Below are 17,770 nucleotides of genomic sequence, written 5' to 3'. Positions count from 1 at the left end.
TGGTTTCCTCAGAATTTCACATCAACCAAGAGATTCACGTGCCGGTGTTCTAGCCCATGCCTCACTCTTCCATAGAAGAAATGGGCTTTCATACACTGGACATAAGAAGAGCTCCCAGCTTTTTACATAGATGTGACCAGGCCTGTCAGGATTTCACCGAAACTTTTAATCTCAATTGCAGAATGTATGAAAAGACAGTTGATTTCCACCCAAACACTATCCAAATCAGTTACTGGCTGCATCTTAAACTGTTACAAAGCCTCAGGTGTTGGCCCTCCTCCGAGAGTCATTGTTCATTCCACCAGGGATCAATCTACCTCATTAGCCCAAAAAACATACCTATTGCATACATCTGCAGAGCAGCCACCTTGTCCTCAGTACCCACATTTTTCCAGCACTGCGCCCTTGTGACTGCTTTCAGAGCTGACACAGCTTTCAGTGAAGCTGTTCCATGATCTGTACTGAATCCTCCTCCTCAGCAACCTTCTCCATGATGGGGATACTGCTCAGGAGTCTCCTTAGGTGAAGCACCCATAGGGACACTACTCGACGGAGGAGAGATTATTTATCTTGTACAGTAACTGGAGTTCTTTGAGAGGCGTGTACCTATGTGTGTCCCACTACCCACCCTTTTTCTGCTCTGCCTTGGAGTCTCTCTCTTTGGACTGTTGTGGTTGAGAAGGAACTGGAGTGGCAACAGGTTCACCCTTCCCTATGTATCCTCCTATTGGGGCATGATGGTGACCTGGGGCACAAGTGTGAACCCAAAGAGACAGCCGAAAAAAACCCCTCCAATTAAGAGCACATGGTCATGCATGTTTATCCTGATGTGGAGCAGCCACAGGGGGACATTTCTTGAAAAACTCATTCCTGTACAAGGTAGGTAACATCATCTTCTTGATGTCTGTATTGTTTGGTTAAATACACCCATAGCTTGCCTTCTTGCAGAGGAGTAGCTCCCTCCACCCTTAGAACTAAATTAACTCCTTTTACCCATATAGCAGACATGAGAGAAATATAGACTGAGGTATCTATAATAGTTATATGATACGGAGTTATTTTCCATGTTCATCACAGCTAGATACTTGTTTTTAATAAAAGCTGAAATTCTGATGTAATCTTATGATTCAGAATATGAATGGCCCTGTAAACATGGGCCTGTAGTGCCTGTGTCTTAATTCAGCCTTGGGTCCATTATCTATCTCGTCTTGAAAGATAATTGATCTAATGGAACATTTTATCATTCTGGCTATTGCACTTTGATACTAAGTTCAGTTGCTAAATATCTCTAGGTTACTATATTTTTAGCCATTAGAAAATTTTAATATTTTATTCCTTCCCCATTCATAAACCCCAAACTGTCTAGACAATCTTTACACACAATTCACTTGCCAAATTCAATTTTAAAACAGAAGTTGTAAAGTTATATAATTGCAAAAACAATTATAACTCTATAACTCTTTGAACACTACTGTTTGGGAAGAAGATGCATTCTGAGCATTTGTCTGGGATGGGGGCAGGCATTGGGAAGAGGAAGAATGTTCTGAACTTGGAAGAGAAGTATATGAAGTGTTTGTGGTGGGAGTGATCAGAAACTCACTCGGAGAGGGAGAAAGGGCTGTAAAAGAGGGTTGGATACTTATGAGATGTTAGGGGAGAGTCTTTGGCAGATGAGAGAGTAGTGGGAATAAGTGCTTGACTGAGGTTGGGGACCAGGCTGGCTGGGTCTTGTCTTCTTCTGTGTTCTAAAGATGTTATTCAATTTTACTGTAATTATTTTTGTACTTGTGTGGATTAGGAGTGATGTGTGCTCGCTCTCGCTCTATATATAAGTATAGTATAATTTTATCTTTTTTTGTTTTTGGAAGCATTGACATTTTCGTCCTTTCGTTTGTAAAGGAGATTAAATTTACATAATTCTTCTGTTTGTATACTTCTCTGTACAAATGTCACCACCAATGGCATCAGTACTGCTCTGGGAATAGTGTCTGTCAACTGCTGCTGTAGAGCCAGAAGGGGGAGCTCCCAACATTGTTTTTTTGTGTGTCTTGACTAAATAGAGGATAGTGCATGTTTTTAATATCACAGCCAAAGAAAATGGAGGGTAGATATTTGGGTAGGGGGAGTATCCTCTGCCAGCTCATAAGATTTTCTGTATTGCTGCTGTAAGTGATGTGGTAACAAATCCTGTGCTATGCAGGAGGTTGAACTAGACCCTTTACATCTTTGAATCTATGAAATCCCAGTCTCACTTTGTAAGTTTATGGGGGACTTGCCCAACTTTCCCAAAATGAAGACATTGTTAGTACTCAATATACTTACATAAAAACAAGGATTCAGAGAATAACTAAGCTAAAGGGTATGTTCTTTTCAGAAATTCTATGTACTGTAGTGCACCAGAGCTACCTCACAGTAACTGAAAATTGATGTTATAAATGGCTACTTATGATGTTATGTTGAACTTCATCCCGGAGTAAATTTTAATGCCATATTATAAACATGCAAAAAACTAAATTTAGATTAGAAATGCTGACGGAGCTCTTAACTACAGCAGATTGAACAACCTCCTGCGACAACCATTGTCACTGCTTTATCTACTTGGATAGAAAACTACAAGTAATGGAAGAATAACGAGTGAACTTCTGTCTTATAGAGATACAGGAAGAGTGTTATGCCATATATTTTAAGAAAGTCATTCTGGAGCAGTTTTTAAATTTCTTTTGTTAGATTACTCAGTATCCCTATGGAAATATTTTATATGAATTCAGATTTTTTTTAAATATTGAACATAAACAAGACTGTATTTTTAGTGTCTCTTTTTGTTTCCCGGATTTTGAATGCAACACTTCATATGCATATCAGTAATTAAAATAGCCCATTGGTATTTTGTCCCAGAGGATTTGGTCATTCCATAAAGGCAGTTTCCTGTATTGTATATTTCCTGAGGCTATGAGAGCCTATACCTCCTACATATAATAAACTTCTCTTCATCTTTCTCTAATGCCATTAAAGCTGCAAGCCTTTTGTTGTAAAAGTATACTAATGAATAGAAATGTTACAACAAGAACAGAAGTCTTGTGTTTTCCCTTCATCATGCATCATCCATTTTAATTAGACAAAAGGGTGGTGAGCACTGTGACAAGAGTCTGGAATTAAAATCATTAATTGATGTCAAGCTGAAGAGAGACTGCTAACATGAATTTAGTGACAGCAGGAAAGAAATTAACCTTATTACTTTATTTAGTATATTAGATTATTTAATATTTTTCCTATGCAAGGTCAATGTACTTTATTTATGATTATGGAAAAGGACAAATGATAAAACCTCTGTGAATGTTCATTATTGTCTAACAATGAAACTTGCACAATAAACCCTTTGAAAACTAAAAACAAAAACAAACAAAAAATCAAAAGGCATGCACCAAAACTTCATCGTTTTTCTTTATAACAGCTTCTTACATATTATAAATGATGGTCATATACCATATGGTCTGTTTTTAGTTGGCCACATGTGTTAACAAGAGCTATCTGGTGGAAAAAGTGCATCTAACAAAATATTACTTCTCTATAGAATAGAGGAAAAATATCAGCATAGCAAAAACTAAACAAATCCCCCCCCCCAATGGTGATGGTGATTGGAATAACTGACTCTCTTTGCATCATTGGAAATTTGGACTAATAAGAGTTGACATTTAATGTTAAGCATCTACCTTACTTTTGAGAAGAAAGGATAGCAACAGCATCCTACAGATAATTTGTGACCTGAAAGGTCATAATAAAAGAATAAAGGGAGTGTTATCTTCCAGTAAAGGCCATCTGGAACTATTAAAGTATCAGATGGAGTAAGGGTTGAACAGCAGGACACTCTCCTGGTGTCCTTCCAAATTTCCCAGAGAGACCATAATATTTTTATTGGAAAACACCAACCCCCACCCCCACCAGCCAAATATTTTCATAAAAGTGTTTCATCCTACATAAAGAAAAAAAGTAATTCTATATGTAATATAGAGAGAATTTTTGCTTGGTTTTGTTACATAACCTACTAAGTGTTCACATATATCTTTAAAATAGAACCATACCACTTTCAGTTGTAAAGTCTGCTTTTGATTTGGTTTATCCCAATGCTGCCTAATGCTTCTCAGCAGTGATCATCCCTTCTACATCTATATGTACAATAGATATTCATTGTTCCATTGTTTTCCATAGAAGTGTGAGCCATGACAAACCTTTTCTGACATCCTGGACAACATTTTGCATAAAATTCATTAGTGAGTATAAGAAAAAATCAAAATATGAATTTCTCCTTGGTGATCTTTGGGAAGGAGTATAGATGTGAGTGATGTTTGTTCTTTTCACCATAGGTTTAGTGAAGAGCATTTTAGTATTGTTGATTGTATTTTTACATAATGCTCATGGGCATAATGTTCTAAAATGGGTGCAGTGTAAAAGTAATTCAGTGGGGTCATAGTTTTTGCAAAAGAGAACACAGAAGTGGAGCATAAGAAGACTGAGCTTTGGCTAATTCTTTGGGCTCATTCCTTCTCCCACTGAAGTCTATGAAACTATTGCCATTTACTTCAGTTGATACTTAAATTGAGCTATTGGTGGACTGACAATTGCTAAAAACAGTCAGTTTTTTAATAGAACACCTTTTATTTTCTATAAGTACCTTTCATAGTGCACAGAGTACTAGATCGTATATTAAAGGTCTACTGTATCTATAGTCTAGGCAGTACAATGACTTTGTGCACTCACTCATCTCTGTTGGAAACTTGGGTTCAAATCAAGAATGCATTCTAAAGAGAAATAGAAATCTGCAAGGAATTTTAGGGGAAAATGTTTCTCCCCGAATCTGATGAATTATTGCAGGGACAATGGATTTGCTTTTATTTTTCAATCCAACGTAGCCATACGTTTTAATACGAAATGCCCATTTAAAAAAACAAGAAGAGTCATTCCAATATGTCTATTAACTTGTTAAACTAAACTGTGTTTATTGCTGTTGAACTGAACAGCACTGAAAACCCATGAAATCCTTTAGGCTGCACTACAGGAGTCTAACACTTTGTAGCTAGCAGCACTTAAACAGTGTGTTTACTCTAATTCTTAAGGACAGTAGCAATTATCTGAATAATCAAAAGGATACCTGATAGCATATTCACAACATGCAGCATAGGCTCCATCCACAGTGCAGCTGGAATCTTTGTTTTGTAATAGGTTAAGGGCGCAATCGTTTTAACAGGTTGCAAGTGACATGGTTCAGGTTGACAGTGCCGCAGCTTTTCTGCCCTCACAACTGTGTTTTCATGTTGACAGCTAAAAGTGCCCAACCAGGGAAGCAACTTAGGGAAGCATTCTGGGAAATGTTGCTATCCCCTGGAGCCCCAGCAACAGTTGCGCATACCAAAACTGTGGTTATTTTTGTTTTCTTTTCCTTAGGATTTATGGGATTTCTTATGTAAAACCTGTAATCCCCCGCCTCACAGGTCATGCTGGCTTTTTCCATCATGGAGACTTTTTTGTCACTGCAGATTGCTTCATCTTCCAGCTTCAGGATTATGCTGCTTGTCACCCAATGCCGTGGAAGCATAGCAGCATAGAAGAGATAACAGCACCCAGGATGCTCTGAGTAGGTGTCTGAAGAGGAGGCAAAGGTGCATGCAGAATTTGTTGTCCACTTACGTTACCAAACTGAAGATTGAGGAAGACACTGTGGGCTAGGCTGAGCTCAGCCTGTTGGCAGGATGATGGTCTAAGTGCCTAAACCATCAGTTACCAGATGAGACAGCTGCGAATGACCAAGCACATTTCTGACATTCTGTGTGTCTGGTTGGCGAATGGCCTAACAACAGAAATGAGTGAGTATGTGAGCTGCTGTCCTTCTGCGTGACAGAGTTGTCATGGCTCTCTGGAGATTGGCCACAAACACCAAATGCTGTTCCCTGGCAGAGCTATGTGTCTTGGGGAAGATCACAGTTGAAGAAATGGTCCAACAAAGTAAGTGCTACTGATTGATAAAAATGGAGCGCCTGATGTAAGCGGGGGAGGGTTGAACAACACTGCTGGAGCTTCCCAAGTCATGCTCGGATTACTGATGGGTCTCATTTTCCACTTCTTTGCTCTTTCAATCAGGCCAAAGCATTGAAAGTTTTGCTACTTTGTGCTGGATCACAGGAGCCACTTCCAGGAAGGTAGATATCTTTTGGTGTGGCAAATTTCAAGATGCCAGAACATAAAAGAATTCCTAAGAGACAGACTGCAACATTACTATCCCTTCCCCTCAGCAGGGTTACCAGCTGGGATTCTCTGCCAACTGCACTTCTTGGCTTTTGACTCCATGCCCAGATTATAAGGATGAGGACATGTTGGCTCAGTTGTGTCAGAGTGGTGCTTCGTGTATTTTGGGAGACCGGAGGACTAACACTGAAGAGAAATTGCACATATACAGTCATCACTACTTGGTGTTTGCTTCAGAACATCTGTGAACGCAAAGAAGAGCATGCCATGGGATGCTAAAGCTGGCCTCTGAACTCTGTGTTGTGCAGGTGAGCAGCAAAAGGAATGCTCTGTACCATTAATCCTTTCACTTTGATGCTTGAAGCAAATGGAGGGTGAAAAGGAATGAGCACTCCATGCTCCCACTTCTACAGGGTTTTCCTACTTGACCTTTTTTTCTTTTTGCTTGTATTTAATATCCTAATGTATGTCTGTCCATCAGTGCTGTACATAATAAACTGATTTTGATTAAAATCTTCCCTCCGTAGATTCTGCAGAGATGAATGTTGGCTTAAAAAATGAATAAAATCCTAAAAAATTCTGCAAGTTCTGCAGACTGTGCAAAATTGTCAAAGTGATGTATGGGAGTGTAACTGAGATTCTAGTTTTCAGCCATTGAACACAACTGGTAATAATTCTCACCTATGTCCTCAAGGTACCATTGGAAGCAGGTCTGAGATCTTTGGATGGATGGGTGGGACCCATCATAAGTAGAAGAGTGGTTATGAGACTCAGATAAAGATCAAAGAAAGATACAGAAGAGGGTAATTTCGTACACTGACTAGATTGCTGAAACTAGGAAAAAGGCTTCCATCACCCTGAAAGCAGTAGAGAGGGGTATGGACTGCATGAGCTGGCTTACTTGCTGGTACGCCAAGCCCATAAGGCATTTTCCATCTGCAAAGGGGGATCCCTGGCAAGAAACGGCTACAGACCAACCCACCTAGTGACCTCTTTATTGGAGGGACACTCTGGCAAAAAATGGCCTGAATGCTGGCATCCCATTTGAATGGCACACACATGTTGACAGACTTTCTGTCACAGCCATTGTTTTTTCCTGTTTTGAATCTATTACGCAGAAGCAGGGGAGAAGCTGGTCCAGTGAACTGGCATTATCGAGCAGCTTGTCATTTAGCTTCTGCCCTTACATAATGCTACTTCTATCCTTAATAAGCACTGCTTCAGTCATCACTGACCTGGAATTGAGACTGTTCAGTCAGATTTTTGTAATTCACTGAGCCTTGGTGGAAGAGGCTAGGATACTGATTATCACTTGGGCAGTGGTTGAATCTTGGCAGCAGCAGGAGCAACAAATTCAATTGGCGAGGCATGTTGCAGACCTGAAGCAGCAGCCAATCCCATTTCTGCTTTCATGGGAGGACAGTTGTGCCTTCACAACAACAGATCTAGTGCTTATGCCCTGGGTGCTTGTTCATTACAGTGGTTCATTACAGTCTCCCTCTCAGCCTGCTGTGTGCTTGCCACAAACTGTACTCCCACACTGCCCATTAATGAAGACATAGGATAGAGTTTCCAAAATGCCTAAATCACTAATTTAAAAAGTCCCACAAATAGGATTTAGGTTGCCCTAGGTACTCTTGGAAAATTTACTCCTAGCCAATACTTGAGTTAGGATTTTCCTCCTCCAGTGGCCTGACCAGCTTATCGACCTTGACTCTCATCTGCTGGTATCTCAGGTTTGAGTTTTCCACTGTCCACAAATTCAATTTCCTGACATGGAAGCACTCAGTCCAGTCTCTTGAACAGATTGTCTGTGGTTGCTGGAGATGTTATTCAAATCCTTCTCTTAATTGTACTACACCTTCATGCATTTTTTCTTCGGTGCTGCCGAACGATCATAGAATCATAGAACCATAGGGTTAGAAGAGACCACAAGGGTCATCTAGTCTGCTGGATGTCATTCTCAGCAATGTGATCAGAGATGTGCTGATACTCCCTTTGGCTTCATTTGGCAGATTTCAAATTGGCTGGAATGGTCTCCTCACTCTAGAAAGAAAGATCTTGATAATTCCTTTTGGGCAAAGTGTATTGTCTATTCCTCCATAATAGAGATGGGGGCTGATGGCCAGGTCAGAGCTATCTGAACAATAGTGTAATTGTAAACCTGCTTTCAGCTTCCAGGTGACATAGTCAGGTAAGATTTCTGACTTAAGTACAGGGAATAAATAGAGTCCCAGGAGTCATAAACAGTGGTACTTACAGAATATGTATCCATACTAGTTATGGAGAGGAGGAGAACTAGATTACCAGTTACAGTGGTATAGTGAGAGGTGCACATCTACACAACAAAATAACCATGTGCCCAATGACTTGCAGGAAGCCGTGAGTGTACCAGAGTAGGCCTCTAGCAAGCCTAAGGTTCATTGGTGGTTATCCACTTATTAACCATGTGCTGTGGTGGCTTGGTAGCTGGATTAGGGGCCTTTATTTCTGTGAAATATCATTTCAAATGAACATAAAATCAAGAGATGATAGATTGTCTGGTGTCAGTGGATCAGCTTGTTAGTGGAAAGTTCTTCGTACAGTTATATGAAGTTCTGTGGCTAATAGTGTTGTCATTTAAGCGGTCATCATTAGCCTTTGAAGTTAATGCTCCACAGATGTACATTGAAAGAGTTCACACCTTTCCCCATGCTGTGGTTTCAGATTGTCTGCCGCCTCAGAAATACAGCAGTGGATCAGTTGACATTTTCAAGCCCATCTTTACAACCAAATGGGCTTAGAAACTTTTTGTGGTTTTTAATATAAAAGTTCAGATGCTTTTTAACACGGGAAAAATATTCAGTGTTTGCAAAATGCCTTGAAGATGAAAAGGATTATATAAATGCTAAGCGTTATTTTTATTATTATTGTTAAATCCATTCGAAATCTGTAGGCAGGCCCTAAATCCTCAGAATTAACTGATTTAAAATGCCAGACACAGGCATTTTTATTGTTCCATGTCGTAAGTAAATTACATTCAGCAGTTGTCAGTCTACTATCTTTTGGACATATATCCACATCACAGAACTGCTGTGTGATGGTCCGTCTCTTCTCCTAAGGCAGGATTTAAATAGCAGGAGTGAGAAACATTGGTGGGGATGAAACAATGTTAGCGACTGCTCAGCTCTAGCCCCTGCTGCACTGTATGTTTTCATTAATGTATACATGCACATACATATTTGAATCCCTTCCAAAATGCTGTAAACTCTAAATTTGCCGTATGTATATTTTATTTAATGAAATGCATAGAAATCAGGTGAGTGGCGAGCTCATATACGAAGCAAGAAACCAAAAAGTTTTTAAAAAATTTAAAAAGCCTGTTGAAGCATTAACGTCTAGAGCTGGTTATTTAGCCCCACGTGCATAAAGACATTTCAGAGTTCAGAGTGGTTTAAATCATAGACATTGTAGCACAAAGCATCCTTTGGGGCAATAGCCAGCATTCTTTGTGAAAATGTGTTTAAATATTTTGTTCTTGTCATAGGATTCCTTTAGATTTGCAGACATAAAATAATGTTAAAACATACTGTGTCCCAAAGAAGACTGTAAGCCAAAACAGTATTTTAAACGTTATTTAAAAAATGTGGTGTTTAAACAAGACTGGATACATTTTTAACATCTGCAAGTGATAGCAGTGTGTATAGTAGGCCTGGTTTTTTTATTCAATCTTAAAGCACAGAAAAGTAATTTTAAAAACATTTTGTGGGTCAGTAGAAAGGAGCCTCCCAAAACTTTAACCTTAGAATTATGCTGTGTGTTAAACATTACTGATTGTAAATGGCAATTGAATACTTAGGGTATAATTCACAGTAAAACTGCTGCTTCAGTTTATATGGTATTCAGGCTTGAATCTAATTTTTAACTCTGTGTATTAAAAGATGGATAAAGGTTGTTCTCTTTTGCCAAAGAGGGCAGGACAAGAGGCAGTGGGTTCAAGCTACAGCATAGCATATTTAGATTAAATTTAGGACTTTGCGGACCCTACTGATCCTATAATTCTATATATGAATAATAGGATATGCGTTACTAATTAATGATTGGTAATATTCTACAAACTAGTCTGGATACTACCATAATTACTGGCATAACACCTGACTTTATCACTCCTCAGCCACATGCAAAGGGATAAACACTGTTGAACCATAGGCGGTTATGTGAACTATGCTACTTCATTGCTGCAAAAACATGAATGGTCCATGACCATATGAATGGCAGACTGAACAGATGAATGGCAGACTGAACAGATGAATGGCGGACTATCATTAAGAAGAGATGAAACTTTACAAACTACATCTTGCCAGGATGTAGATGGCTATGTGATATTCATGGGCAAACCATGGCTAAATTCACCAGAATGGCAATGTGATATTCATTGTAACATTAGGGATGATCTCACCAGTTGGGTAGGAATGATTCATAATTATCACATGTAAAAATCATATCACGCATAGTTTGGACTGACCAATACACATTTTCGTTCATGACATTTATAGTTAAATTGTCAATTTTCATGCACTAAAAGGTTGGCTGCCTGCAATATTCGAAATATTTGTTCAGTCAAGGCAATATCAACTAAAGCTTCTAGGATGTGATGAAACGATGGCTCTTGAAACTGCAAATAAAATGCCAGAACCTACCAGTACCTGACCTCCCTTATTTATTTTTCTGTTCAGATAGCAGTAATATCAACAGATGTTACAGAAGTCCCCAAAATACAATTAACATAGAACTTCAAAATAGAAATGAAATCTTCAGCTAAAGAAGGTCTTTTTCAGGCTTTGGTCCCTTGTGTTTATACCATGTGTATTTTAGATAGAACCCAGTATAGTTAAGGTTGCAAACAATTTGAATCACAACCACCTATTCTTTGAATTATGGGACAGTGAAAAATGTGTCTTTTCCCCACTGTGTAACAAGTTGTAATCACACTATTTTTTAACAGGCATACAGCAAAAACTGTGGAAGTTTGAACCTTGTTTTGGACATAATTCTCGTGGAGAACTAGTTCCTTTGCTTGTTTGAAAAATATGTTTAATCTGAGAAAAATTAGGAGCATTTGAAAAGAGGAGATTGAATCATTTCAGTAAAAAGTGCCCTTAACACTCTGGGTGTCCTTTGAGAGATGTATTGGAAGCTGATTGCCTCTAGATTTTCTGTTTTCGTTAAAATCAAATGGAAAAAAAAACCCTAATATTAATACAAACATTAAATTTCAAAGTAAAACTTTCAAAAAATGAATGAATTACAAAAGTTAACTTGCTCTGGTAATGTTCACTTGATCATGTTGCACTTGTGTGTATTTTTTGTTTTTTCTTAACTGAAAATCACAACGTATTGCTTTTTATTTGTATGCCATAAAATCTATTGGAGTCCAGATTCACTCCAAAGTGAAATTGAATGTAGAGTCTTATTGCAATATCTAGTACTGGAAAGACCACTTGAAAGAACAGACTGAGCCTGCACAAACGTTCCATGACAACGTTAGGATAGGTGAGTGGATTGTAAGCAGGTGACTCCTACCTAAAGGAGCGGATAGCACCGGCTGGGAAGAGAGGTATGGGGACAGGCAGTTATTTTGTGTGAAGAATCGGTGCTTTCACCAAACATCTATGGAGTTAAAGAGGAATGAAACCTGCCCCTCCCCACCCTTGGCATATATAATTCCCACATTTAGTTAATTCAGATGAACTTTTCTGAGTGCTTGTCTACATGACCCCCCAGTTCTGACTACAGGGGAAGTGAACTGCAACATGCACTAGCATGCTGCGCTGTAACTCCCCTGTATGGACTCTACAAATGCAAACTAGAAGGTAGCTAGTTTAGGTTAATGTATTCCTGTTTAAACAGAGCTATATTAACATGAACTTAGATGTCTTTTAGTTCACATCCACATCATCCACACAGGGGAGTTACAGCGCAGCACATTAGCACCCACTTCAGTTCACACCCCTGTAGTTGGAACTGCGGGGCCATATAGACATAGCCTGAGTTGTCCCCATGTAGACCAGCCCATAGACTGAAATTGAAAACACTTGAATGTAAAGGATGTGTCTGTAATATTGCCCTAAAGTGCCTGCTAGTTAGTGAGGGAAAAACGTTGTGTTGAAAGAAATATATTATTGTGAATAAAAGTATTTTCACATGAGTTATTTTTTAAAAATTCAGTTTCAGCCTTGTTTTTATTTTGCAGAATTCAAGCTAAAACTCGGGAATTTCGAGAGAAACAAGCTCGCGAACGTGACTATGCCGAGATCCAAGATTTTAACCGGACATTTGGATGTGAGGCTGACCCAGTGTATACTGGAATGGCTTCATATGACTCTTCCACAAATAGTGGCGCAATGACTTTGAACACCAGGCCACAGAGCCCCAGGGAAGGACAGACAGTGGAAGCGTTATATGCCCAAGTGAAGAAACCAAGAAATTCAAAGTCTTCACCTGTAGACAGGTAGGCACCAGACATCAGTCAATACTATATTTCAAAATTCAGCTTCATGATGTTTTTGCCATTGGAGTACTGTTCATCAATTTTAAAGCCAGAGCTGCATTTTATTAATGGCTTTTAAAAAGCCTTTATGTAGAAAAATATTGAATTAACACAAATCGAGTCATAATGGAATAAGAAGCACAAGCTTTTGTAATGATTCTAACATTTCATCTCGTTCTTTAAATGGTTTTGGACCCAAGATTCACTATTTAGTATAATTCAAATTACAGTCAAACGTGTAACAGCCTCTGGTTTAATTATCAGAGGTCTTGCTAATGTGATTGGAGGACAATGACAGTTCTGAATTCTGTTTGGAGCAATTATTTGAGATGTGCAAAACTCTTGTAGTGAGACCAAAAGCCTGGCAAAGCTTACCTGGATTCTGATTTTATTGCAAATCTGAACCTCCGCCCAGCTGTGTGAACTTTTTGAGAAAACCTAGGCCAAGTAAATGAACTAGGGCTGGCTTTGGGCCAACTTCCTTACCATGGACTCTGGTGGGGAGAAATTTGTGTGTGGCTGTTTGGTGATCATGGGGGGAGCTGTTTGTTCATTTTGGTGGCCAAACTAAGCTATATTTGTCAGTTTTGCATTGCGTCATTTCAAAATCAGGTACAACTCTACTCTGTTTTGGCTGAGACTTGAATTCACCTGAAAATTTGCAGCAAAAATTGGGACGCCAAATTCCACAATCAAGAACTGTCAAAAATTGTCTCAACTTCTGTAGACCAAATGTGGCAAAGTTCACACAGCTCTGATTATTAAATAACTAAGAAATGCCCCTCTCGTTCATATTCCTGGCTTGGTAGCTTTGTATTTTCTACACTTTGCAAAAAATAATTTTAAATTCCTAGTACAGAAGACATTGGTAATTCAATAGAATATGTAGATTCATCGCAGATACATTTTAGCTCATGGAGCACCCCCCCCCCTCCACCTTTCCTCTCAAAAGATCAGTGCTGCCACATTTACAATAACCCAAATGAAACCATTTCTCCTGGTTACATGAATTTGAGGTCTGTAATCTACATCAGAATAGGACTTTAAATTTGCATATTTCACTTAAAACCAACAGACATTAAATTCCCATGGTGCCAGTGATGATGTAGCATTTCACCTCAAGGGGATGTAGCTGTCACCTATAGTTTAGCTGATTGTTTAGAGCTATTTTGAATAGAGGGATGGAAACTGTTATGGGTAACCCTCAGCTGGACCGAGTGGGAAATATTTTTTTAAAGGAGGCCTTCATCATGGCAGAAATATGTACATTATAACAGAAAAATACACCATCAGATATTGAGAACTAATGAAATTTCAGGTGGACTTTGCCAAACATTTTTACTAACATTCAGTAACATATGGCTGCCTTTCCTTTTTTGATCACTCTGGTTTTCTAAATTGCTTAGCAAATATGCATGGTGTAGGGCCTTTTTTGTGCATAAAATAAAATTGTTTATAATAAATACAGTCTGAATATACAACTTTTTTTTTAAGTTGGAAAACATATGGATCTAAACAAATACTGTTTCACCTTTAGGCTTGGAGTTTTACATGCCTTCTTCCTTTTTACTTATCCCTGTATTGACTGATGGCAATATAATTAGGTACCAGAAATCACATCACTTTTAGTGACCTTGAAAATCAAGATAGTCTGGTTGGATAGTATGGTTGCCACACTGACTTTTACAACTGTTTTTGTTAGACCAAAGGCACTGTTCCATGCCTGAGTTGAATAGCATCAATGTCACATGAAGAAAAAGAGTTATCTTTGATGAAAACTTGGCAGGGAGAAAAGTAAGACCTGCCTGACCTAGCTAACTATGTGGGATCGCTGATGAAAGATCAAGGACAGTGAGAGAGAGCAAAAGTGAAGTTATGGCTGGGATATTGTTGGACTGTGGTGATAATCAAGAAGGCAGAATTGAAGAGCACACTAGTCTCTTGTTTGCACCTTCAAGTGGTTAGTTATTGAAGTCCAGAAAGTACAGAGGACTTCATTAAGGACTATTGGATCATGCCACGAGAAAAGGAAAGACCCAATACACCCATCAAAATTGAGAAAAAGCAACAAATGACTTCGTGAAAACAGGGCAGTGAGGAAGCAGGATTCACTAAAGACAAGGATGACAGGAAACCTAGCAAGAATGAAACTTGGGAAAAATTGAACAGTTGAAATGAAAAGAGAATCATATTTGTAAAGTGCCCATCACAGTAGTTAGTATCTGGGCTCTATGATACAGACTGGTCTAGCACATGGAATACTCTCCATCAGGACCCTAGCTCTCCACTCTCTCCTCCCTCTTCTTAATAGAAATCAAACTCCAAATAGAGTTGGAAAGTACCTTCATTAAAATATGGGTATTGCAGCAAGTCTGAGAGGCTCATGCTCAGCTTAATCTCCTATCAAAGTTTAACCTGTGGCCATGGGTCCTAGCTGAGAGAGCTTGGCATCTGACCCTTGCAAGAGCTTCGTCTCTGACAGATGAAAACCCTGTTTGAATGCAGCTGCCGCTCTTGGGCACAGAGGTGAGAGACGTCTTTGAGATTACTGGGGTGGGTCCCAGTCTGTTTAGGACTTTGTGAAGGAAGATCAGGATCTTGAATTGATTTAATATTCAGTTGTGTTGGAACCAGTGGAGGCCTGGGACATGATAGAGCTGCTTCAGACTCCTGGATCTCCTGCCTCTGTCAAAGGAGAGTTGAGGCATCCACCAAGATAGTTTGGGGCATTGTTCTGGGCCCCATATGAAGGTCTTGATAATCTTACTAAATCCTTTAAAATAGGATGGTGAGATGATGACGGGTAGCCTTCTGAAAATGTACAACAATCTAGATAAGACATTCATCTTAACTGTGTTAATTTTCCCACAGAGGCTCAGAGAAAGCTCTTGCCAGAAACTAGAGTCTTCGGCTAGTTGTAGTCTGGAGATGGGTGAGATATGTTCATAATCGTGCATTGTGTGTGTGCATATCTTCTTTAGCATGTGGGTTGCTGCCTGCTTCACCATCTTTATCTTCTTGATGGCCTTTATGGTATCTCCAGGCAGATCATGTTACAGTAGTCTGGCCTGGAAATATTGAAATTCTAATTCACCTTTAGGTCATTATCCAAAAAAGGGCAGAGTCTCCTGGCCAGCTATTTATAAAAAACATTCTTTGACCCTCAGGTTGTGTGTTACCTTAACATGTGCCTCAGCACTGTATCAACCTGCTAGTTTCTAGTCACCATCTTCCAAGCCCTGAATAACGTTGCCCCTCTTACTCATCTGCCCTCATCTTGTTTCTGATTGCCCCCACTGCCTCCTCTTCACCAGTGATGCCAGCCTCATCTGCTTTTTGTCATTTCCCCACACAAATATCTCCATGCCTTTTTCTGTGCCATCTACTATGTATTGACTGCCCCTTCCTAAGCTTGTTTACAAGGCCTCTAACCTCTCAGCCATCAAGTTTATCCTGATAACCCACTTCTCATGATGCCCACAGGGAATTTGATGACTCATAATGGCTAATTTTGAGAAGTAATTAGGAATAGTATTTACATCCTAAACATGTTGCTTATATTAGTGTTGACATAAACTTATAGCACAATGATGTGACGAATCACCATTTTGATTATAAGTTGTACCCATTTGCCCTACCCTATCTGTCTTTAAATATGTAAGTTCTCCTAAATAGAGACCGTCTTTTCCTTTCTCTTTGGAAAGCAGCTATCAGCCATTGTAGATGTTAACAGAAATAAATAAAAATAGTATTTCCCCAGTAGATGATCTGGTGGATTGCCATTAGATGGTTCTAATAGCATCCCTGAAATGTTCAGTTTATATTAAAAGTGGGGTGGTGTAGTTGGAACATTTTATTTCTATACAGGTTTGTGTTTAGTGCCAAACAAAATTTGACATTTAAATATGTTTGAAAGGTTATTTGAATTTTCCTGTGAAGAAACCTGTAAACAAAATGTCTCCAGAATAGCTTGCATACTGTTGTTCAGAACTTATGTCAAATCTTTCCTTAACTTACAACAGAACTATTGTGTCTAATTGTGAGGCTATGGTCAGGGTTTGTTTTTCTGTAATATCCTGAGACAACTTTTATTTTCATCAAGACTAGCCATCAAGTTACGTAACCTTAACTGTCATGCTATCTGAATGTTAACAAGCAGTAGATAAAGCATATAAACATACAGCTGCTCATTATGATCTTGTGAAAGCAGGTTTCTGTGTTAAGTGTAAGAATGCTATAACGATAGCATCTATGGATATGACTGAGGTGTTGTCCTTGTAAACTGTCAAACAAAAAATGTCCCAAAACTTCTTTTGCATCCTAATATTTCTAATCAGCATGCTACTAAAAATCCATTTTCCCCCTGCTGAGTGGGGGGTGCTCAGATTTTTTTTAATGTCATGAGAACTGTTACAATGTTTGACAAATTTCTGCAATACATTGAAAAGACAAAAAAAATTGTTCCTGAAAGCATCGATCCACACATTTCCCAAAATGTAAATAAAAATGATGTGTATAATGTCAAAGTAAATAAAAAGAGAGAGAGGTGTTTACTTACTAACTGGGGATAGAGATAATATTGTGGTCAATTCTCATGCAAAAGTTAGAACATAAGAATGGCCATACTGGGTCAGACCAAAGGTCCATTTAGTCCAGTATCCTGTCTTCCAACAGTGGCCAATGTCAGGTGCCCCAGAGGGAATGAACAGAACAGGTAATCATCAAGTGATCCATCCCCTGTCACCAATTGCCTAACTGCAACTTCAATCATGCCAGTTTTGACTACAAGAATTCTGTACAATAGAATTTATGAGCACCTTCTCTAGGACTTTTTTCCTTAGTAAATTTCCATATGGGAGTCATAGAGGCTGGAATTAGGGGTGCTGGGGATGCTGCCACACCCCCTGGCTTGAAGTGGTTTCCATCAGATACAGGGTTTACAGTTTGGTTCAATGGCTCTCAGCACCCCCACTATACAAATTGTTCCAGCATCCCAATGGGATT

At 39.0% G+C, this 17,770-nt stretch overlaps 1 protein-coding gene across 10 annotated transcripts in view; it reads left to right on the top strand.

Moving 5' to 3' along the window:
* PARD3 (par-3 family cell polarity regulator) overlaps positions 1-17,770 on the top strand; it is a 648,875-nt gene that overhangs the window by 509,743 nt on the left and 121,362 nt on the right. For all 10 annotated transcript variants that reach the window (XM_045004634.1, XM_045004629.1, XM_045004631.1 and 7 more), the window contains one exon: positions 12,470-12,727. In XM_045004634.1, the coding sequence (XP_044860569.1) occupies positions 12,470-12,727 (258 nt within the window). The remainder of the gene's footprint in view (positions 1-12,469; positions 12,728-17,770) is intronic.

The sequence above is a fragment of the Mauremys mutica genome, chromosome 2 (genome assembly GCF_020497125.1).
Source record: "Mauremys mutica isolate MM-2020 ecotype Southern chromosome 2, ASM2049712v1, whole genome shotgun sequence".
Lineage (NCBI taxonomy): Eukaryota > Metazoa > Chordata > Testudines > Geoemydidae > Mauremys > Mauremys mutica.
Note: the sequence above shows the minus strand (reverse complement) of the source record. Positions and strands in the feature narration are given on the sequence as shown.